At 38.3% G+C, this 24,639-nt stretch overlaps 1 protein-coding gene across 2 annotated transcripts in view; it reads left to right on the top strand.

Moving 5' to 3' along the window:
• LOC115211582 (WD repeat and FYVE domain-containing protein 3) overlaps positions 1 to 22,282 on the top strand; it is a 302,189-nt gene extending 279,907 nt beyond the window's left edge. For both annotated transcript variants that reach the window (XM_029780140.2, XM_036502991.1), the window contains 13 exons: positions 553 to 706; positions 1,223 to 1,314; positions 3,230 to 3,442; positions 5,134 to 5,278; positions 6,913 to 7,067; positions 8,586 to 8,678; positions 10,160 to 10,393; positions 11,130 to 11,252; positions 13,387 to 13,446; positions 15,519 to 16,464; positions 18,990 to 19,101; positions 20,907 to 21,104; positions 21,672 to 22,282. In XM_029780140.2, coding sequence (XP_029636000.1) covers positions 553 to 706; positions 1,223 to 1,314; positions 3,230 to 3,442; positions 5,134 to 5,278; positions 6,913 to 7,067; positions 8,586 to 8,678; positions 10,160 to 10,393; positions 11,130 to 11,252; positions 13,387 to 13,446; positions 15,519 to 16,464; positions 18,990 to 19,101; positions 20,907 to 21,104; positions 21,672 to 21,798 — 2,652 coding nt within the window. In that variant the 3' untranslated portion in view covers positions 21,799 to 22,282. The remainder of the gene's footprint in view (positions 1 to 552; positions 707 to 1,222; positions 1,315 to 3,229; positions 3,443 to 5,133; positions 5,279 to 6,912; positions 7,068 to 8,585; positions 8,679 to 10,159; positions 10,394 to 11,129; positions 11,253 to 13,386; positions 13,447 to 15,518; positions 16,465 to 18,989; positions 19,102 to 20,906; positions 21,105 to 21,671) is intronic.
• The last annotated feature ends 2,357 nt before the right edge of the window (positions 22,283 to 24,639 follow it).

The raw sequence follows: 24,639 nt of genomic DNA, 5'->3' as shown, positions 1-24,639 counted from the left end.
CACTCTCTCTCTCTCTCTCTCCTCTCTCTCTCTCTCCTACTCTCTCACTCTTTCTCTCACACTCTCTCTCACTCTTTCTCTCACACTCTCTCTCTCACTCTCTCTCTCACTCTCTCTCTCACTCTCTCTCTCACTCTCTCTCTCACTCTCTCTTGCACTCTCTCTCTTGCACTCTCTCTCTTGCACTCTCTCTCTTGCACTCTCTCTCTCTTTCTCTCTCTCCCTCTCTCCCCCCTCTCTCACTTTCACACACACACACACACACACACACACACCCAGCAGGCTTCTTTCAGTTTCCATCTACCAAATCCTCTCATTAGGCTTTGGTCAGCCTTGAACTGGAGTAGAAGACACTTACCCAAGGAGCCCTGTAGTGGGACTGAACCAGAGACCTCATGATTGTGAAGCAATCTCCATACCCACATAGTCTTGCCCGCACTATAATGTATCTGTTTTACCCATCATGCATTGTGTTGTACTTGTTTACCAAATATGGTCAGTATGTAGCTGTTATCTGTTTATATTTCCATTGTCTTTTTCTTTTTCTTCAAGGGTGGTCATTTCGACTTAGCAGATCGAATGTTCCACAGCGTCAAAGAGTGCTGGTTATCAGCATCTAAACACAACATGGCAGATGTTAAGGAACTCATTCCAGAATTCTTCTACTTGCCAGATTTCCTGCTCAATGCCAACAATTTTGATCTAGGTAAGAAGTTGCTGGTGTATACTCAATATTGTTCTATCTTTTCCTTGTTTCAGTCATTGGAGTGTGGCCATACTGGAGCACCGCCTCCAAGGGTTTAGTCAAACAGTTGACACCCACCTCCCCATACTTATTTTTTCTTAAGTCTGATACTTGTTCTGTCAGTCTCTCTTTGCTGGACTGCTAAGTTATGGGGATGTAAAAAAGCCAACACTGGTTGGCGAGTGGGTGGGGTGGACCAACACAAAGACACACACACACTCACACACACGGACACACACACACACATCCACACACACATAATGGGCTCCTTTCGGTTTCCATCTACCAAATCCAATCACAAGACTTTGGGTGGCTAAAGGCTATAGTAGAAGACACTTGTCCATGGTGCTACAAAGTGGGACTGAACCCAGAACCATGGCTGTTCTTCTGATGGCTTGTCTTTTTCTGTTGCACATTTCCAATTCTTTAAGAACCACTTCTCATTCTGTTAGAACCTTTCTCTCTTCTGTTTTACAGGTAGCAAACAAAATGGCGTGATCTTAGGGGATGTTAACCTTCCAACATGGTCAAAAGAAGATGCCCGAGAATTTATTCGTGTTCACAGAGAAGTAAGTTGTTACAGAATTCTTCTTATTTGCATAATGGTCTTTTTCACCATTTCTTTTTGTCTTAATCAATGATAAAAGGATTAACATCTTGGAATTAATGAATTAATGGTGGTTATTTTTCCGGTAATATATTAACGCAGAACAGAGGTCAAGAAAGTGACTTGGGCTGAAAGTCTTTCAGCAATGGTAATGTCAGTGGTTGCTACTACAGGTGCCGAACCTCTTATCCAGCAACCTTGGGATTGGAGGTGGTCTGGATTTCTGGACACAGGCTAAATATATACTGAAAATATATAATAAACAACGAAAAGTGAAGAACAAAATTGTATAACATATACTAAGTAATGTGGAGGCATGTGGCTTAGTTGTTAGGGTGTTGAACTCATGATCGTAAGGTTGTGGTTTCGATTCCTGGACCGGGCGACGCATTGTGTTCTTGAGCAAAACACTTCATTTCACGTTGCTCCAGTTCACTCAGCTGGCAAAAATGAGCAACACTGCGATGGACTGGTGTCCTGTCCAGGTGGAGAAATTCTTCACCACTGAAACCACTTATGAGCCTAGCATGGCTCGAAAAGGAACATTTATTATTATACTTAGTAATACATTTCTAAAGCAGAATCTGTTTGATCTGGCATCGTGAGATGCATACGCCATGGAAACCAAAACAAAGTGGCTGCTTAGTGAACTAATATGGCCCATGAAATTCAAAGCTAACCATTTTTAAAATAGCCAGATTTCCGGATTCTGGATAAGGGGTTCAGTACTTGTTAAACCCTTACTATGTTGATTTGGCAAACACATCCTCAAGGATGCTAGAAAGCATCTGTTTGGATTCCCATCCCAGAAAGTTTAGCAACAGTTCACTAGACTGTCTGGCAGCAAAGGAATTAGGTGTATTTTTATACATCGTACCCAGGATCTTGATTGCAAGGCGTCATTAACCCTTTCACATTTAAACCAGCCAAATCCAGCCAAAATATTCCACCTGCTTCATGTCCAAACTGACTAAATCTGGCCCCTCACACATCATCATCATCATCGTTTAACGTCCGCTTTCCATGCTAGCATGGGTTGGACGATTTGACTGGGGACTGGCGAACCAGATGGCTGCACCAGGCTCCAGTCTGATCTGGCCGAGTTTCTACAGCTGGATGCCCTTCCTAACGCCAACCCCTCTGAGAGTGTAGTGGGTGTTTTTACGTGCCACCGGCACAATGGCCAGTCACACGGTACTGGCAATGGTCACTCTCAAATGGTGTTTTTACATGCCATCTGTACAGGAGCCAATCCAGCGGCACTGGCAATGACCTAGCTCAAATGTTTTTTCATGTGCCACCAGCACAAGTGCAAGTAAGGCGACGCTGGTAAAGATCACGCTCGAATGGTGCATTTTACATGCCACCAGTACAGAAGCTCGAATGGTGCTCTTAGCGCTCCACTTACCTACAAAATCATTCTAAATGTAAACAACCACAACATCTAACTCTTGAAGTTGTAAGATTATTCAGGATTAATTAAAAAACAATGTTAATTACAAAAGTATTACATTTGACAGAATAATCTGAATATTAAAATGGTTAATAAAGCAATCGAGACATTTGCGAGTGTCTGACTGTTGCAACGATTGACTATCATGATGTCTGTAAGGACTAATTCTTTTACTTGTTGCTGTCATCTGACGGTGGCCATGCTGGAGCATTGCCTTTAGTCGGCCTGTATCCTTTGACCATTGGAAGCCTCATCAGGGGCTTGTGCCCCACTAGCATGGAGCTCACGGTCATTGAAGCATAGGGGCCACCACTGGACCTTGTGGTTGCAATGTTGACTTGGGTTCATACCATGACTGTATGTTAACCTATTTACTGCTCTTTTATTTGTTATATATATTTTTTTTAAATAATTTCTTTTTCAGGCCCTTGAATGTGATTATGTCAGCAGTCACCTACACGAATGGATCGATCTGATATTTGGCTACAAGCAACGTGGACGCCCTGCCGTGGATGCCACTAATGTGTTCCACTATTTGTTCTATGAAGGAAATGTCGATATTTACAGTATTGAAGATCCTCTCAAGAAGAATGCTACAATAGGCTTCATCAATAATTTTGGACAGATTCCCAAACAGGTAAAGTTCTTGCTTCCAACCTGATCTCTTTGAAATATTTCTGTTTTGTTTATATTGGATTTTGGGATGTTTTGCATTAAACCCCTCAACGTATCAATTATTTTGACATGGCGTTTCATTTGAGAGCATATTTTTTTATTTACTTTTTTTAATTATATACACTGTGTTAATTCCAAAAAAGGTTTTTTTATCCTGTTTCCTTTATTTTTTCATTATCGAAATTAAAATGTACTTTTACTCATTTGGATTTAAACGAGTTTACTCGGACATTGAAAAAAATACATATAACTTAACTATCTTCGATTTTTTATAAGATGTATTGCTTCCAAATCAAAGGAAATTTTTTTTAAATGAGATAGACAGTTTATTTAGAATGATAATTTTGAAAACAAGGAGTTACGCACAAAGTTATCTTGCAGACATCACACATGTATCTGCTTTCGAATCTTCTTTCCTTTAGCTTCTCTCTTCTCTGCACATTTTGCACACAGTCTTGTAGGGTTCTTTTTCTTATCACTTGGTGGTATTTCCATGGGAAAGTGACCAGCTGGGGCAAATCTTGTTGGATGTGGGATCGATGATGGTCTTTCTGGTTTCATGGGAGGCAATAAGGGCCTATATTTTTCAATAATCTTGGTGATTATTTGCATTCTAAATTTCAGCGGTTTCATAGCAGAAGCTGAAGTTTCCAAAGATGCTTTATACAAAACATAAGCATTCCAGATAGCCAAATCCATCAGATGAAAAAATACTTATTTTCTTTAAACAATGCAAGTAAATTTGTGATTGCTCAAAAAATGAAACGACACAAAACAAATAAACTGATTTGAGTGCTAAAATTAATAGTTAATTCTGACCGAGTATACTCGTCTGGTTCTAAAAAGATACATTTGCGATGCACGAGTAAACTCGGGATTATCCATTAAGGGGTTGATTTAGGTTCAAGCTGCTGTTTACTCTCCATTCTTACGTGGGAGAGATTGGGTCTTGAACATCCAACGTATACCAAGGACCGTTGCTTTCAGTTGTATCAAAAAAGAGAGTAGGAAATAGGTGTTTCATACTTATGCCAAGTCCTACCTTTTATGATACCATTGGGTCTCAGAGGCACCACAAAACACTCCATGATCATGCAGATTAGGGGTAACCTGTCTTGCCTTTGTGTTCTAAGCACAGGTTTTACTGTGACTCCTTCACTGCAAACTAACAGCTTCTTCCACTTTATATAAATGTTCTCAATGAAACAGCAGTGGTGATGGTGGTGGTAATGGTTGTTATTTAATATCAGATAACGTTTAATTGAGCAGACCTATGGCCAAAGACAATCAAGCCATGACAATCTCATCTTTTTTTTATTTCTATATTAGGGACTATATTGTTCTACATGTCCTTCCTTTTTTTTAAGACTTTCAGATTTGATGAATATTTGATGGCTATCTCTAGCTAGCCAAGGAACCATGGAGACACTATCTAGTTGGTTCACTAGTAGTCGTAGTAGTAGTAGTAGTGGTGGTGGTAGTGACAGAAGTGGTAGCAGTGATGATAATAAAATAATGATATTGATGGTAGCGACTGCTATTTCTCTTCCATATTCAACTGGAATATCTTTATAAGAATTTTCGTCTGTAAGAAAGCAATTACATTGAAAATATTTAATTTATTTGTGTCTTTCTCTCTTCTTCCACCGACAGCTGTTTAAGAAACCTCATCCCCAGAAACGGTTGAGCATCCGTAATCTGGATCCGATCCCGATGACCCCCACATCCAGTGGTGCTGCTGACAAACTGTTCTTCCACAATGTCGACAATCTAAAACCTACTATGCAACCATACAAAGGTGAGTGATAATGACAGTAATTAAAGCAAACGAACCACATTTACGATGTCTCTAATTACGATATTTCTAATTAAGACCCTTCAAGGCAGTGAGCTGGCAGAATTGCTTAGAAGTGGTTCATCTATCTTTTATCTTCTACTTCATTAAATTGTGGCCATGCTGGGGCACTGCCTTGAAGAAATATTAGTTAAATGAATCAACCCTAGTGCTTACTCTTTTACTTGTTTCAGTCATATGACTGTGGCCATGTTGGAGCACTGCCTTTAGTTGACCAAATTGGCCCCAGGATTTATTCTTTGCAAGCCTGGTGCGCGTGTGCGCGCGCACACACACACACAGAAGCTTCTTTCAGTTTCTGTCTACCAAATCCACTCACAAGGCTTTGGTCAGCCTGAGGCTAGAGTAGAAGACATTTACTCAAGATGTCATGCAGTGGGACTGAACCCAGAACCATGTGGTTGGGAAGCAAGCTTCTTACCACACAGCCACTCCTGTTTGGTTTGAAAAATGTAACATGTATGATGGAAAATATGATATTTACTTTTTAAAATTTTATATCTGGAAATAAGTGAAAACTGAAGAAATTAATTGATTAATTATATAATTTTCTCCCATGAAATTTGCAAGCAATCTGCTGGTCACTGGTTACCTGCATTTCATATAACAAAAGTGACAATGGCCTGTCTGTACAACTTGAGCAGAACAAATGTCACTATGTATACTTGTAGTACCACTTGACTGGCACCCATGCTGGTGGCACATAAGAAGCACTATTCGAGTGTGGCCAATGCCAGTGCTGCATGACTGGCACCCATGCTGGTGGTATGTAAAAAGCACCATTTAAGCGTGGCTGATGCCAGTGTCGCCTGACTGGTACCCGTGCTAGTGGCATGTAAAAAGCACCATTTGAGCATGGTCGATGTCAGTGTCCCCTGACTGACTCCTGTGCTGGTGGGATGTAAAAAGCACCCAGTACACTCTTGGAGTGGTTAAGAAGGGCATCCAGCTGTAGAAATCTTGCTTAATCAGATTGGAGCCTGGTGCAGTCCCCTGGCTTGCCAATCCTCAATCAAACTGTCCAATCCATGCCAGCATGGAAAGCGGACGTTAAACAACAACAATGATGATGATGAAGATGATGAGGATGATGATTTTGGTCTGGTCTTGTGGTTTATCGGTAATTTTCCTATCAATATAATTATTTTTGCTGGTACATGTACATACACAATACACAACACATAAACACACAATCACATACACACACACACACGATAGTCTTCCATACAATTCCTGTCTATCATATTTCATCCATAAGGCCTCATGTTTCACTATCTTCAGGGTTGTATAAGGTGGCAAGCTGGCAGAAATGTTAGCATGCCGGGCGAAATGTGTAGCCATATTTCGTCTGCCGTTACGTTGTGAGTTCAAATTCCTCTGAGGTCAACTTTGCCTTTCATCCTTTCGGGGTCGATAAATTAAGTACCAGTTACGCACTGGGGTCGATGTAATCGACTTGATCCCTTTGTCTGTCCTTGTTTGTCCACTCTATGTTTAGCCCCTTGTGGGCAGTAAAGAAATATATCTTCAAGGTTGTTATTAAATCATTGTTTCTTTCTTTCTTTCTTTCCTGGCAGAACTGAAAGGAATGGTTGGGCAAATTATTCACAATGACAAATATGTACTCGCTGTTGAACAGAATAAAGTGCTCATCCCACCAAATTACAATCGATACCTAGCCTGGGGCTTCTCTGACCTGACCATCCGTCTTGGAAATTATGAATCAGACAAGGTACGATCCTAAGCCTCTCCAGTTTGTGTGTAATTGTCTCTTTTGTTTTTTGTTTTCCTCTTTTTCTTAATGTCTTCTGTATAAATGCATATCGCTTCATTACCAAGAGACTAATTGGCAATGTGCATCATTGATGCATATATGTATGAACCAGGATGGAGAACCTGTATATAATTTTTCAATCTGTTAGTAATAGCAGCCAGATTTCCCTTGAATCATATCCTACTCATCTTTTATAAGGTAGTCAGTCCTATGATGAAATGATTAAGGTTGGAATATCTTTGGTGAAATGGCTGCATGATTTGAGTTTGCCTGGGGTTAAACAACAACAACACACACACACACACACAAGGTTCTTTCTCCCTCAAACAACTTGGTCTCACTTGTGGATCCACTGAGGGAGACTCAGTGTAGGCACTTGGTCTTTTAGAAATATCAGTCAAATAACCCTCAGATCATTCCCCACAGTGTTAAGTAAAAGAAAAAATACATTTAATAATGATATACAAGCTCCAGATATATATATAAGACAGGTTTGCCATGGCTAGAATGCCTTTGATTACAGCTCTGTTCAGTCGGAGCTGCCTGGAGCTAGATAACAACAGTTCAGTCACATTCAGCATTCACAAATCATTCAAAACATTTCAACTTATGAACTAATGAGGGAGTCGGTACATGTTGGCTCACACTCCTAGAAATAACAACCAAATCTCCCCTCTTATTGTACTTTGCTGTCTTAAAATAAACAACGAACTCATTGAATAATATAGTTCTATTTGCTCCTAAAAAGGCAGGATGGTCATAGATGGAATGCCTTTAATCATAAGTCTGTTCATCTGGGTTGACCTTGCACTAAAAGACAAAAAAAAATACAGTAAATCCTCGAGTATAGTCCGCCCTTGAGTATAATACGTAGGGGACTTTTAGGGGACTGTACCTCTGAAAAACCTAAACCTTGTGTATAATACGCACCCCTTCTCTAACTTGAGTCAAGGAGGTCTATATAATGCTCTTGGTTTGTAAAAATGTATATGGTAACGTCCTTTATTGTATATATAACATAATGCAAATGTGTAGCTTTTTTGTGCATTTTGTTTGCAGAAAATAAAGAAATAACAGTAATAACGTTTAATAAATGTTGCTTACTGCAAGTTATGGATGATTCTTTTATGATTTCATTGCTTCAGGCTTAGCTTAAGGTATTTTCGCGCCCGACATCACAAAATGCGTCTGAATAAACATTGCCAGACAGCAAATAGAGACTCGGACATTGCTTAGAAAATATTTTTCATTTTTAACCTCGTATATAATACGCACTAGGGAGTTTGACCTTTAAATTTTGGGGGAAAAAATGCGGATTATATACTCGAGGATTTACGGTAATCATGACCAAAACAACCACCATCTTAATAATAACATCAATTGTAACTCCAACTTCCGCATCTTAGAAACATGTGCTACTCACATCTCAAAGTCTGTACAAATATTAATTGATAAAAATATCTGTTGTAATTTCAGGCCACAAATGTATTTGAATCTCTTGGCAATGGAGAAGTATTCTGTGCTGCTTGTCCAAACTCCAAGATTTTTGTCACTGGAGGCACAAGTACTGTAAGTTGGTTGAATTTTTCCCCCTTTTTTTAATATTTCTTATATCTTTATTGCCCACAATAAACACAGAAGGGACAAACAAGGACAGACAAAGGGATTAAGTCGATTAAATCGACCCCAGTACGTAACTGGTACTTAATTTATCAACCCCGAAAGGATGAAAGGCAAAGTCGACCTCGGCGGAATTTGAACTCAGAACATAAAGACAAACGAAATACCGCTAAGCATTTCACCCGGCATGCTAACGTTTTATGCCAGCTTGCTGCCTTTTTAAAATATTTCTTTGATGTTAAGGCAGTAAGCTGGTTGTATCGTTAGCATGCCAGGCAAAATGCTAAGCGACATTTTGTCTGTCTTTATTTTCTGAATTGAAATTCCTTTGATGTCGACTTTGCCTTTCGTCCTCTCGGGGTTAATAAAATAAGTACTGGTTAAACAATGGGGTTGATGCAATCAAATTACCTCTTCCTTAAAACCGCTGTTCTTGTGCCAAAATTTGAAGCCAATATTTCTTGAATGTCCTGTTTTCTTCTTTGACATATATTCTTCCTGAGAGGGTTGCTACTACTCTGGATTCTTTCCCTGTAAACCAGGGATAAAGAAATTGTTTCCATTGATGCTTTTAATTGTCAGTCTGTGCAATGATCTTACATTGGGCAATTTTTATTCCTGTGATATAAGCATGTTCACACTGAATATTTGGATAAATGTAAATTTGAGTCTGCTGAGACCCCCTTCGGTCATGACTGACCCTAGGATTGCACCCAGAAAGTTACCCTCCAAGGCACAAGTCCAGGCAAGGTTGTTTATGGAAGATCAGCAGTTGCCCATGCATACTGGCCTCCCCTCTCCATGCCACCAGTGTTATCCAAGGAAAGGCAAAGGGGCTGATACAGCTTGGGACCTGTGACATCGCAACTCATTTCTACAGCTGAGTGAACTGGAGCAACGTGAAATAAAGTGTCTTGCTCAAGAACACAACATGCAGCCGGTCCGGGATTCGAACTCACAACCTCACAATCGTAAGCTCGACACTCTAACCACTGAGCCATGCGTCTTCACATAAACTTGAGACTACATTCTTTATAAATAGACAACATCAAACTGATATGTTGTACCATTATATTGTCACCATCATCATTTAATATCCACTTTTCCATGTTTGCATGAGTTGGACGCTATTCAGTAAGGCAGATTTTCTATGGCTGAAACGTTGTGTTAACAACAAACAAGATGAGGAGAAATATCCGTCAAATGTAAATAATGTACATAATTCCTCATCTCTTAAATATAGAACTGTATGACTCCAAGTTTCCCTTACATCTACGTTTCCTATTGGTATTGAGCAACAGAAATGAAATCAGACTGGACATTAAAGTTATTTACTTCAGACTAAAGACAGCTTAAATGTTTCATGGGTTTTGCCTCTTCTCCTATGTTTTGACTAATTTCAAATAAAACTCTTATCTTCTCCACTTCAGGTGGTCAACGTGTGGGAATACAAGCCCAAAGAGAAGCGAGTTATCCTGAAGGGACCTCTGTATGGACACAATGAAGCTGTAACCTGCCTGGCTGCTTCACCAGCCTATAATGTCATTGTGAGTGGCTCTCGAGATCGATCGTGTATTATATGGGATCTCAATCGGCTCCTCTTGGTTCGACAGCTGAGGGGCCATGCAGCTCCCGTGGCTGCTGTCTGTGTCAACGAACTTACGGTAAGAATGCTCACTCTTTCTCTCACCCCTATTCATCATTCATTTTTCTCTCTCTCTTGATATGAATGTGTGTGTGTGTGTGTGTTTACTATAATTCTCCTGCTTTCACTCAAAATGTGTACATTTAATATCTCCCATTCATTTCTCTCACTGTTCTGAGTTCAAATTCTGCTTAGGTCAACTTTGCCCTTCATCCTTTTCGGGTTGATAAAATAAGTACAAGTCAAGTATTGGGGTACCTTGGGCAAGTGTCTTCTACTATAGCCTCAGACCGACCAAAGCCTTGTGAGTGGATTTGGTAGATGGAAACTGAAAGAAGCCCGTCGTATATATGTATATATATATATATATATATATATATATATATGTGTGTGTGTGTATATATGTTTGTGTGTCTGTGTTTGTTCCCCCCAACATTGCTTGACAACTGAAGTTGGTGTGTTTATGTCCCCATAACTTAGCAGTTTGGCAAAAAGAGACCGATAGAATAAGTACTAGGCTTCCAAAGAATAAGTCCTGGGGTCGATTTGCTCAACTAAAGGCGGTGCTCCAACATGGCCGCAGTCAAATGACAGAAACAAGTAAAAGAGAGAGTAAAGAACTTAACATATTTCACTCAGAGATTTAGCCCCACCACCTGACCAACCCAACTCCCCTCTTTATATAAATGTGTGTTTGTGTCTTTGTTGCTTTTTCTTTGAATCCTTCTATCTTGTCTCTGTCTTTTACATTTTAGGGTGACATTGCCACATGTGCAGGTACCTACCTGTATGTATGGACCATCAACGGTGAAGTGATTGCCAGTGTAAACACTGCAACAGCTCGGAACCAGCAGATATATTGTGTGGCCATGTCACAGGCAAGTGGATATCAGCATTTATTATTCTGTATCACAGGATTAGATCATATATATATATATATACATGCACACACACGTCATCAGCGTCATTGTTTAATGTCTGCTTTCCATGCTAGCATGGGTTGGACGGGTTGACTGACAAGGCTCCAATCTAATCTGGCAAAGTTTCTACAGCTGGATGCCCTTCCTAACATTAACCACTCTGAGAGTGTAGTGGGTGCTATTTACGTACCCCCGGCATGGTACCAGTCAGGCGGTACTGGCATCGACCACACTTGAATGGTGCTTTTTAATATTTATATATATATATATATATACACGATATATTGTATATTTAAACACACGAGGAAACTAAAGTCAGAAACCAATTGGTCCAGGAAACTAGATGGTAAAATGTTTTTATTTTTCATTTCGTTCCTGTCGAATTTTATCCCTAATTTTTGTGGTTATAGAACCTCGCTGTTCTTTCTAGCGTGTTGAATTCCTATGAGTGGATTCCTCATGTGGTTAAATATACACTATATCGTATGACTAATATATAGTCTTTTGGACTAAATTTTTACACGTTAGACCACTGGAAATGTTAATTTTAATTAATTTCCATTTCCCATTGATATGATTAAATATATATATATATATATAATTTCAAGTATGCCAAGGACCTATAATCCTTTAAAGGATGTTTGCATCCTTTTTTCTCCGGGTTTTACCAGTGTTCAGTGAAAAACTAAATATGTTAGTTTTGCATTGATGGATTTGGGTATTTAAATTATTTATGAATGGGAAAAAGAAGAAACTGAAGAAATCGACGTATCAACAACAATTTATTCAAAGATATTCAAATCAATATAATATTATATTATATTGATTTGTATATATTTGAATAAGCTGATGTCTGTATGTCAATTTCTCCATTTTCATCTTTTTCTCATTCATATATATATATAAAATTAGTGTACATTTAAGCACAAAAGAGGTGACTCTTAACAGGCAGCCTTACATGCTAGAAGGAGCAGTCAAAACGGCCAAAACCACGTTTAAGAGGAATTTCGAAGGGAATGAAAAAGAAAAACTTTTACCTTGTTTTTTACTGCCATACCTAGGTTTCAAACTCTAATTAGCAAATAAAATAATTTGCTAGGCAGAGTTCTCATCAGTGGTTGTGCCAAAACATAACATATAGTTTAGAGACAAAATAACTCATGTCTCATTATTATATATTATAATTTTTCAAATTCGCCATGCAAGCGCAGTTTCAGTTCGCAGTAAATGGAAAAATGCTGAATTAATCTTCTGAAATTGCTAAAATCATATTCGTAAAATATACAGTACATATATATACAGTACATATATATATATACTAGTCTTGGAGACCCTGCAATAAAATCTAAGTACTGCCCTCCTGCCTTCTGATTAATATATAAACACTTATATACTCCCCTGGCACCTGTGCCGGTGGCATGTAAAAAGCACCCACTACACTCACGGAGTAGTTGGCGTTAGGAAGGGCATCCAGCTGTAGAAACACTGCCAGATCAGACTGGAGCCTGGTGCAGCCTCCTAGCTTCCCAGACCCCGGTCGAACCGTCCAACCCATGGTAGCATGGAAAACGGACGTTAAACGATGATGATGATGATGATGATATATATATATATTTATTTTATAGAAGGAGCTTCTACAGGACTAGAACTGTTTCATTCAAAAGAAATCATCAGGAAGCTTCCTGATGATTTCTTTTGAATGAAACAGTTCTAGTCCTGTAGAAGCTCCTTCTATAAAATAAATTAATTTACTCTGCTATGTATTGAGTACCTTATTTACTGTGGTTAACCCCGACTCAACCCGGAACCTACATATATATATATATATATATATATATATATATATATATGTAGTAAAATAAACAAAAACCAAAAAAGTACTACATCCAGCAAGAGATAAATATTATTTAATGTGCTCAGTACATTAAATGATACTAACAGTTTCTTGCTGTGGTGGCATGTGTCTGGGCAGGTTTTTTTATAACATGCCCTGTGTCTCCATGCAGTCCTCTGAGCACATGGTCTGTTTTATTTGGCAATTGTTTTGGTCTTTTGTGAATCTAATGCTATCCATTTTCCCTTTTCTTTCTAGATGATGGAATGGGACACACAGAATGTTATTCTGACAGGAAGTAGTGATGGGGTTGTACGGGTATGTATGGTTAAAATGGAAATTTCTATTCACTTTTATGATTTACCAGTCATTCTTATGTCAATGCTATCCACAGTTGTGTCCTGGTTTCCATTGGTAACTGAAATGCCAAATAAGTTATCATAAATGTAACAGGTTTCTTTCGTCTTTTTCCCTATAACCATGTTCTTTCACTTCTACACTTTGCTACTTCCATCTTTCTTCTTTCCTCTGACATTCTTAATTCCTTTCTTGTCTTCTCATTTTACACCATTTCTTCAAGATATAATTAACAGAGCACCTGAAGATGGTTGGAGATTTTACTCACCACTTATAATAAAACACAAGATGAGGTTTGATCTTGTTATCTAAAGTTTTTTTTTTTTTTGTTTTACCTGTTAGGTTAGCTTTGTAATTATAATTATCTTGGTCAAAGCAGGGGGAACAGTAGTCAACACCTTTATAGCTCAGCCTCAGTCCCTCTGGAGAAATTGGTGTGGCTGATGTTAAACTGTTACACATTGTAGGTTGATGCTGGCAGGAGAAAAAATGGGGGTTGGGATGGAAATCCATTGGATTGCACTAATGAGAGGGCAATATTGGGCAAAGTGTTCTATTTTGGGGAGGTCTGGAGAGGTGAGACTCAGTAAGGGTGAGGGCAGTAGGAGAAACAAATAGGTGAGAGATCAGGGGATTAATTATTAGATGAGTAGAGGTTGAAGCAGTGCTAGAAAGAGAGAGAAATTATATCTGTGAGCTGTTAGTGAGAGAGTTTAATTAATCAATGAATCAGGGTTTTCTTGGATGTAACCATGTTACAACACCACTGCTATCAACACTGTCCCATTCATACAAACAGGACACTAATCTCTAATGTAATAATGTTATATCTTTTCCTTCCTTTATATTCTGTTTCCTTCTTCCCTTCTTTTTTAAAAAAATGTCCTAGTTTTGTTTAACCGTTCACCATTCAGATTCCTCTGTCAAATCTAATGCTTATTTATTCACGTTGTTTCGAATTACTCATGCATTGCCACTTAGCTTTGAGATTTCAGCGTTGTGATTGTTTATTTCTAGAATGATGTTGTACGGTAGGTGTGAGAGACAGGATCTGGACAGTTTGATCATAAAACAGATAAATATTTGGGCTGCATATGACTGGTTTAACCCTTTCGTTACCAACCCAGCTGAAACCACCTCTGGCTCTGAGTACAAATGTCTTGTTTTCATAAGTTTTGAATTAAAATCTTCCACCAAACCTTAGTCACAATTTATGTTCCTAACACTAGCTTAATGATAACTAAGTTATTTTACTAAATTCATTGTTATATTTAAAATTAATTGAAAGAAACACAGAACATCTCAACAGAAATATGGTAACAAAAGGGTTAAAATATATAATAGAGAAACAATTCTTAACCCTTTTGTTACCAACCAGGCTGAAAACCACCTCTGTTTCTGTAGTACAAATGTCTTGTTTTCATAAGTTTTGAATTAAAATCTTCCACAATATATGTTCCTAACACTAGCTGAATGATAACTAAGTTATTTTACTAAATTCTTTGTTATATTTAAAATAATTGAAAGAAACACTGAGCATCTCAAAATAAATACTGTAACGAAAGGGTTAAATGCTGAAGTGTTAAATAGCAATATTGCCACTTTATGCTATTACATCATAACAAAAAACCTTCCACAACCAAAGCACTGCTTTAATCACTTTGATTTTCTCCTCTGCGAGGAATTAAGTATGCGAAATAATATGATGAGGTTTGCTGAAGACTTAATTATATTTCATAATCTTGTAACTGCCCTGACAGCCTAAATTAGTGGTTCTCGACCATTTTTTGCTTATAAACCCCTTTGGTTCCTATTTTAATCCACTGGACCCTCTACCATATCCTCTTTGCAACCGATATGGTAGAAATAAAACCAATTCATTATTCGATAGATTTAACAACAAAATTTTATATGGACTCCTAAGGGTCATAATGACCCTGGTTGAGAACAGTTGGCCTAAATAAATGAAGAAACTGTGGAATTAATGATGTCAAATGAAACAAAATTAATTATATTTAATTTCTATTTTTTAGATGTGGAGTGTTGAGTTTGTGCAGGTGCCTGAAGAGGCGAAATGCAAAGCCTGCTCTGAAAACAGCAAAGAAGCAAATAGACGTAAAGAAGACGAGACCGATTCTAATACTGTACCGCCAGTAACCAGACTTGTTCCCACCTCTAGTGTATCTACCTCCAGTAACACTGCTCCTATAAATGCAATGAATGGGGCAAGCAAGCCCACTGATATTCCACGTATGACTCGTAGGGAGTCTTGTGACAGCTATAGCATTGATGCCAAAGCTGTAGCTGACCGGCTCAAGGAATTCAAAGATCCTGACTACCTGGCAGCCAAAGAAATTGAACTTGGTTCTTCAGCCGAGAGCGAAAACTATTTTGTTCGTCGGATGGGTTGCAAAGAGGATATGGTAGATCTCGTTCCGCCAGAGATTGACAAGCGCGGAGACAGCAACTTGAGTTCTACAAGTAGCACCAGTGACATTTATAAAACAAGTGAGACTGGAAGCACAGAAGATCTTGAAGTGACGGCACCAAGTGACTTGTTGATTTTCGAGGAATGTCCGAGTTCTTCAGCAACATCAATGCCGAATGCTGAAGACAGTGTCAGCATCAAATCTGTAGACCATGCTGTCGATGCCCTTGCTGAACTCCAACAGGAGCAAAACTTTAACAAAACCCCCGATGGTATAGACTCTATACAAGACGAGCTGCCTGGTAGGTCTATTTTGAGCGATCAGTTGTCTAACGCTGCCGACATGGATGAATCCACGGATACTATTAAAGCAGACGACCAACCGGACTCGGTTGATTTCAAAGCTGATCAGGACAGTGATAAAGATTCAGCCAAGTCCTCAAGTTCGGATTACGTTGTTGTGTCTTCTAGTGATATTCCAAGCTTTAATAAATCAACGAATGATCAAAGCTGGAAACCTAAACTATCAATGAAGAACCATTTACGTGAAGGTAAGTGAAACAGATGCTCAGGATTTTCATTTTAATCTCAATCACCCGTTGAGTCTGCATTGAGTTTCATTTTGCTGTCAGTATTTATGTAGTTGTTGTTGTTGTCTTATATGGTTTGGGTGTAGAACGGAGAAAATTTTCAGAGAAATCTGTTTGGAGTATGTTTGAGAGGTCACAGTTCTGGTACTATGAGCATCTGACTAGGAAGTCACAAGAAAGAATTGGAAGACGGATTCTTCAAGCTGAGCTACCCAACACGAGACTCATGGGTAGACCAAGAATGAGATGGTTGTATAGTATCCATAGTCTTACTTGTTCATACTTGGGAATCCAGGACACTATGGAGGAGGTGTCAGAGAACTCTACTACCTGTTGTATAGTGAAACCGTATACCCCTTCCGGTAAAAGGTGGTAGGAACCAGCCATTACAAATAAACCAGTAGCTGGTTGTTGAGAGTGGAAGAGCTGAGAGTCAAAAGTTCTAGTTGGTGTCTTGTGGAGCTATCAGTAAGACAAAAGTTAGTGTATTAGTATTCTATACAATGGTATCTGATGAGTAGAACTATTGTGGCTACTAGCGTAAAACAGCAACTACAATACAACGGCAGTCACACATCACACCAGTGGGGAGAACCCACTTTATAACACTACCATGACCCCCAGGAATAGTAGGGAGAGAAAATGGAAGGAGTAGGTTGTGCAATGACATAGGTTCCATTCTTGCTCCAGTTCCATTTTAATGAAATCAAAAGCCATTCATTTGTTTATAATATAATGGAATGTCTTTATAACACATCAACTGTAACATTGTCAGTCATTTAATCCATTAGCATTCAAATTATTCTGCTAAATGTATGGCTCATTTATTCACATTGTTTGAATTCATCATGCATTATGTCTCATAACTTTGAGATTGTGATGATGGGTTTGTTTATTTTTAGAATGACATTGTAGAGTAAGTGTGAGAGGCTGAATCTGGTCAGGTTGAATATACAACAGGGAGAATATTTGGGTGAGATATGGCTGATTTAAATGAAATTTAAATGACTGGTAACTGGGCTTTTAATTTAAAATTGAGCGCAGAGGAGCTGACAGAGAGAACGTTGGAAGAATCTGCTACAGTCTGATGTAAGAGTGAAGAGATGTGATGTTTATGAAGAATGAGAGTTTGGTGAAGAACAACTCAAATGGGAAACGAAAGTGAAAGAGGAAGACTGAGAAATAAATGGAGTTGGCTGGTTTGGGATACTGAACTTTACAGGGGAGATAACAAGAGGCTACAATAAGCAACATGATGGAGAAGGCCTGTCAAATTTAGGCTGGCAAAGGAAAATGGATGTAAAAAATGGTGGTACTGAGTGAAATGTCATATTAATACATTTACTTGTTAATAGACAGTAAATAAAACATTCAAATCAAAGAAGACATTTGGGGAAAGTGCCTTAAATTCATTTAAAAGCATTTTTTATCATATGTGGTGAGTATTGAGAATTTGATATGAGCAGATCTCACAATAAGCTTCAAACTATCTCAGTGTTTGTCATTTGTAGTAATGACGACATTTTTTTTTATTTACAATAAAGACAAATATTTTTTAATTAAAAATCTCAAACAGATTTCAGTGTTCTTTATTGTAACACATGTTTGTATTAATAAATATGCTCAGCATTATACAATACAATTATTGTATACTCTTTTACTTGTTTCAGTCATTTGACTTTGCGCCATGCTGGAGCACTGCATTTAGTCGAGCAAATCGACCCCAGGTCTTATTCTTTGTAAGCCTAGTATTTATTCTATCGGTGTCTTTTTGCCGAACCATTAAGTTATGGGGATGCAAGCACACCAGCATCGGTTGTCAAGCGATGTTGGGGGGACAAACACAGACACGATAGATCGTTAGCCACTACACACATTTTTTTTCTCCTTGTTTCTCTCCATCCCTTTCTGTGGAAGAGCGTAGGCTCGAAACGTAAAAGACTTTTTCTATTCCTGAGCGTTATACTAATACATCTGTTTGTTTTGTACACCACCTGACTTCGTCTTTTGTTGTTGTTTTTTGTAAACTCTCCCTACATATATATATACACAAACACACATACACATATATATACATATATACGACAGGCTTCTTTCAGTTTCCTTCTTCCAAATTCACTCACAAGGCTTTGGTCGGCCCGAGGCTATAGTAGAAGACACTTGCCCAAGGTGCCACGCAGTGGGACTGAACCCAGAACCATGTGGTTCGTAAGCAAGCTACTTACCACACAGCCACTCCTACACCTATTCACAAATTAATGCAAATAAAGAAAGCTAGTTCATCAGATCATCAGAACACTGTGTATAGAGAGAGAGAGAGGAGGGGAAGAATATGTGTATATGTATCTTTATGTAAATGTTTATATATACATAAGAATGGTGGTTTGAACTTGTGTGTATAAAATGCTCGCTGCATCATCATCATCATCATCATCATCATCATCCATATGTATATATATAATACTATGTCATATGATATTTCACAGGATTCCGTTGGCAGAGACAACTTGTATTTCGCAGCAAACTGACAATGCACACTGCTTTTGAACGTAAAGACAACAAGGATCCTGCTGCAGTTACAACTATTGCAGTGTCAAAGTAAGTGTCTCTTTTATTCTTAAACTAGCAGTATTGCCCGGCATTGCTCGGGTTTGTTTCGACCCTTTAGAATTGGAATTTTGGAAAAGTAAAAATTTAGCATTATGTAGCTTGTTATTCTCTTTAAGTGAACATTTTTCTGGTCGAAATACACCGAAAAATGGCGACACAGCAGTGAAAAAATCGTAAAATATAGGGATTTTCATAGAAAAAAAGCACCTTTTTGATGTAAATAATTTTTGGTGTTGACATGGTTCGATTTGAATCTTTTCTTCTACGGAAGGAAGAGCAAGCCTTCTTCTATCATACTCTCAATTTTGGTCAATTGATAGTGTTAGTTGAAGGCTACCAAACCTGCCATACACAGACAACTTCAGCTTTATATATAGAGAGATTATTGTTCTTGCTGTTGTCGAGTAGTTGTTATTTAGCCTCCAAGATCAGCCCTGATTGAATTAATCAGAAGCATTCCGGCTACGTCTACACCGTGCCATCTTTTTGTACACTGGTTGTTACGTTGCTGAACTTGTTCTCTCCTTCTTCAGATGGTAGAGTGTGATTTGAGGGAGATTTGACTGTTATTTTTAGTAAGTTTAGCAATTATATACTATCATTCTTAAATGATAGGCGCAGGAGTAGCTGTGGGGTAAGTAGCTTGCTTACCAACCGCATGGTTCCGGGTTCAGTCCCACTGCGTGGCACCCTGGGTATATGTCTTCTACTATAGCCTCAGGCCGACCAAAGCCTTGTGAGTGGATTTGGTAGACGGAAACTGAAAGAAGCCTGTCGTATATATGTGTGTGTGTGTGTGTTTGTGTCTGTGTCTGTCCCTCCAACATCGCTTGACAACCGATGTTGGTGTATTTATGTCCCCTACAAAGAATATGTCCTGGGGTCGATTTGCTCAACTAAAGGCAGTGCTCCAACATGGCCACAGTCAACTGACTGAAACGAACCAAAGAATAAAAGAATTGTCATTCGCATATTCTCCACAATATGTCATGCGTCCACCTCGATATCTCATCAGTGAAAGTATCTTCATAATAAGATTTACAGAGTCACAGAAAGCACAGAACCAGGAAGATGGTTCCTCTGAATTTCGCTTCTGCACTTCATGACTTTGCGTGTTTTCCCATAAGGATTTAGCTCTGAGACGAGAAGAGGAGAGGGTTTGGTCTTGTGATGCTGCAGGCTTTGACCCAGACATACTATCTCTGTTTTCTAGAGAGAGCCTTAGTTTCTCATAGCTATCTAGTCCCATGCTATTTCAGTTTACCCATTTAGGCACTCCTGACTAACTTGCTTGGTCTCCTCCTGTTACCATATTCTCTTCAGACCCACCAAGCTCTGCAGGAACCACCACACTTAGTCTTCCTTCTGGAATTTCCTCTTTTCTCATGCTCTTTTTTCTGCTCTGTTTTTATTATTTTGTAACTATTCCTGAAGGACAATAACCACATTGACCTCACCTGTCTTGAAACACCTTCTGCATGACTAAACAAATTTAAAAAATAAAAATGGAAAATGGTAAAAGACTATGAAAGATGCATTTATTATTGTATTTTCTTTCTTTCTTTCTTTCTTTCTTTCTTTCTTTCGCTCTTTCTTTTTCTTTCTTTCGCTCTTCTTTCTTTTTTATTTTTTTTGCTGTTTCTTTCTTTCACTCTTTCATTCACTCTTTTACTCTTTCCTTCTTTCTCTCCTTTCTTTTTTCTTTCTTTCACTCTTTCTGATTTTGTAATTTATTTTGTGTGCTAATTACTTCATCTTATTTTATTTAATTTTTTGTTTCATTATTCTTGCAGAGATCATAAAACTATATATGTTGGTGATGCTCGTGGCCGTATCTATAGCTGGACTGTAACTGACCAGCCCGGGCGTGTTGTTGCTGATCACTGGATGAAGGACGAAGGTGTGGATAGCTGCTTGTCATGTCGGGTCAAGTTTTCCTTCTCAGAGAGGCGACACCATTGTCGGAATTGTGGACAAGTCTTTTGTTCCAAGTGAGTGCTTCTTTCAAAGATTTTATAAATAAGCAGTGATGCAAGCAACCACCATCATCATCATCGTTTAACATCTGCTTTCCATGCTGGTATGGGTTAGACGGTTTGACTGAGGACTGGCGAGCCAGGAGGCTGCACCAGGCTCCAATCTGATCTGGCAAAATTTCTACAGCTGGATGCTCTTCCTAATGCCAACCACTCCAAGAGTGTAGTGGGTGCCTTTTACATGCCACCAGCACAGGAGCCAGTCAGGTGGCACTGGCAGCGACCATGTTTGGATGGTGCTTTTTACATGCCACTGGCACAGGAGCCGGTCAGGCGGCACTGGCATTGGCCACATTCAGATGATGCTTTTTACATGCCACCGGGTCGGAAGCCGGTTAGGCAGCACTGGCATCGACCACATTCAGATGGTGCTTTTTAGGTGCCACTTGCACAGGAGCCATTCAGGTGGCACTGGCATTGACCACGTTTGGATGGTGCTTTTTAATGTAAATCTTTTTTAATATTTGAGATAAACAAAATGTAAAAAAAAGGTATCTAAATGTTCCCATTTCTCTGTTACAGGTGCAGTCGATTTGAGACCGAAATAAGGCGTCTGCGGATAATGAAACCAGTTCGTGTATGTCAGTCTTGCTACAACATGCTGCGTGTGCAGCCAGCAGCTAACAATAATCCAGCCAACAGGACTTAAACACAGTGGGCACCTACGGTTTTACATATCCCACCTTTTTCCTACCCACACTGCAGGACCACCGTCAAGTGAAGTTTATTTTGCATGGTGCTGTTCCGTTAAGAATCAGCACCCCTCTGGTTCAGTTTTGACCACTGGTCATCCGCATCGAGGGCGTTTGATGTTTTGTAAAAGAATATTTTTTTTTTCTTTTAATTGTTAATTTTCCCCACACATACATATATATATGTGTGTGTGTATATGTATATATATATATATATATTATACATATACGTATATATGTGTAAATTATTTCCAAAGCTTCCCGCTGTGGTTTGGTTTTATTGTTGATGGTCAACATTGACTGCAGTGGGTGTTTTTATTTTTTTGAAAGAAGAACAAAACAAAACAAAACAACAAAAGAAGAGAAAACTTTGTCTGCCTCTTTGCTTACTGTTATTAGCCTGTTGACACCATCTCCCTAAACCTTCAACAGCGGCTAAAAGAAAACATTGTTTCAAACAGATGTTCCAAACTGACAGAAAAACCATGAACAATCTATAATTAACGTGAACGTGTAGAATACACATATCTATTTATATATATATGTACCTGTCTCCCTCCCTCTCTCTCTCTCTGTCTATGTGTGTATGTATATATATGCATATATATACATATTAAGAAAATATATATATAAGAGTATAGAATATATGTATATATATTGTCTAAAGATCATCAGTACAAAATGAATAAAGAAAGAGAAAAAAAACTAAAGGATGAAGTGGAATTAACTCAAAGGTGTTGTGACTGTGCCAAATGCAAAATGGTAGAGATATATCCTGCAAGGTATTACAAAAATTTCTGTGAAGAATTCCAGTTCTTTTACCCACACTTCTCTTTCTCTATCTGTCTGTCTGTTTGTCTGTCTCGCTGTCTTTCAATCTTTCGCTCTTTCAATTTCAATTTCAATCTTGAAATGGCTTTTTTTTTTCTTTAAATTTTATTCTGGCCATGACTCAATATTAGAAGAAAAAAAAAATCATTCCCCACCCCTCCTTCCCCGAAAGAAGAATTTCCAAATGTCGTTCTCGTTTGAAACTGCAAGTCCTGGATACTAAAGTAAATGACAAATAACGGGATGCTGGTGGGTGCATGCATGACAGGTATAAGATATATAAAATGAAGCTGAAGAATTAGAACCTCTGCCCTCTTTCTTTCTTCATCTGCGTCTCAAACTCACTTCTGGCACTTGTTTGTTCGTCCTTTGTTTGATGTTCCCATAATTTAGGCAATGGGTCTTTGCTCAGGCTTTGACTGCTTGTTAGATGTTGTTCTGGTTGTGGTTGTAGTGATATGGTCTTAGATAAGTTTCCAGTAATTTCTATGCCCTGAATATTTACATTTCTAGTCAAACAGAGGAAGAGAGACAGAGGTAAATATTTATACATATAACAAGAACAACAACAATAATAATGATAATAATACAATACTGAGGCTTTTCTGTTTTGTTGTTTTTGTAGCTATCGTCATTGTAGATGTTGTTGTTGTTGTGGTCTGTGATGTCAGAGTGTAAATCGGAGTCGGACAGATGAAGAAAGATAACTGAGAGTGAAAAGAAGTGAGAACGTGGATTATGTAAATAAAAAGGCAAAAGGAAAAAGAGGAAGTTAAAGATGTAGGAATAAAACCATAACACAATCCATTGAAGAGAATGCTGCAGCCTGAATTGTAATACATGATGTGATTTGTCAGAGAGAAAGAGAAAGAGGTCTCGGAATGGCTCGGTACCATATGTAAGAGAAGAACACATTTCACTTTGGTTTCCAAATGTTGGCTGCGTGTATCTAAGTCTGATCAACATTATAGGAATAACGTTCTGCCCTATACACACACACACATATATGCATGCAGGCTCATACACATGTACAAGAAAGTACTCAATAGATTACATGTGCAGAGTCGGTGTTACTTTTAATAACCCGGCAATGCTTTTGCGGAAATACAAGAATATATTGCTTCAACTGTTCTGTTGTGAAGTAATGCCAAGTTAATGAAAGTTAAATGTTTGTGGGTGTTTATATATATATATATATATATATATATATATATATAACCAGCGGTGTCAAATGGACACCCGACGGACTGGTCAGTCAAGGTGATCAAGGTGATATATATGTATGTATGTATAGATAGATAGATATGGAGAAACCGGTAAAAACAATGTATACACATATGTATATGTGTGTGTATCTATCTATAAATACATGTAGACACACTCATGTGTATGGATGTGATCTACATGTGTGTGTGTGTATATATATATATATATATATATATATATATATATATACATACATACATACAATCTGTATGTGTGTATATTTATATGTGTGTGCGTGTATAATGTGTATGTATGTATGCTTGTACATATATATATTTGTGTTTACACACACACACACACATATATATACGTATGTATGTATGTATATATAAGCATTCGTAAATATGTTTGTGTGTGTATATAAAATGGATTCTTTTATCTTCTCTCTTTCCTTGGTGTATATTTAGTAGTGGAGCAGTCAATACAGAGTTGAATAGGAAAGTTCTTAGAAGAAGAGTTGTTTCGGCTCTGATCAGCACCAATCAACCAAACCTTATTGTTTAAGGTGTTCTAGTTGTGACCCTGCCAAGTATTCTTTGCAGACATAAGTGTATCTAGGACTACATTATCCAGTGTGTTCTTTATTTTTAAGACAGTAGGATACGACTTGAAGGAAATCTCATGGCTATTTCTGTCAGGGTGGGCAACTGCTTCGAAACTCTGTATTTTGGTTTTTCTGTCCCTCCAACTGCCAACTGTCG

This window comes from Octopus sinensis, linkage group LG5 (assembly GCF_006345805.1).
Source record: "Octopus sinensis linkage group LG5, ASM634580v1, whole genome shotgun sequence".
NCBI lineage: Eukaryota > Metazoa > Mollusca > Cephalopoda > Octopoda > Octopodidae > Octopus > Octopus sinensis.
The sequence above is the reverse complement of the archived record's forward strand: the minus strand, read 5'-3'. Positions and strand labels throughout refer to the sequence as shown.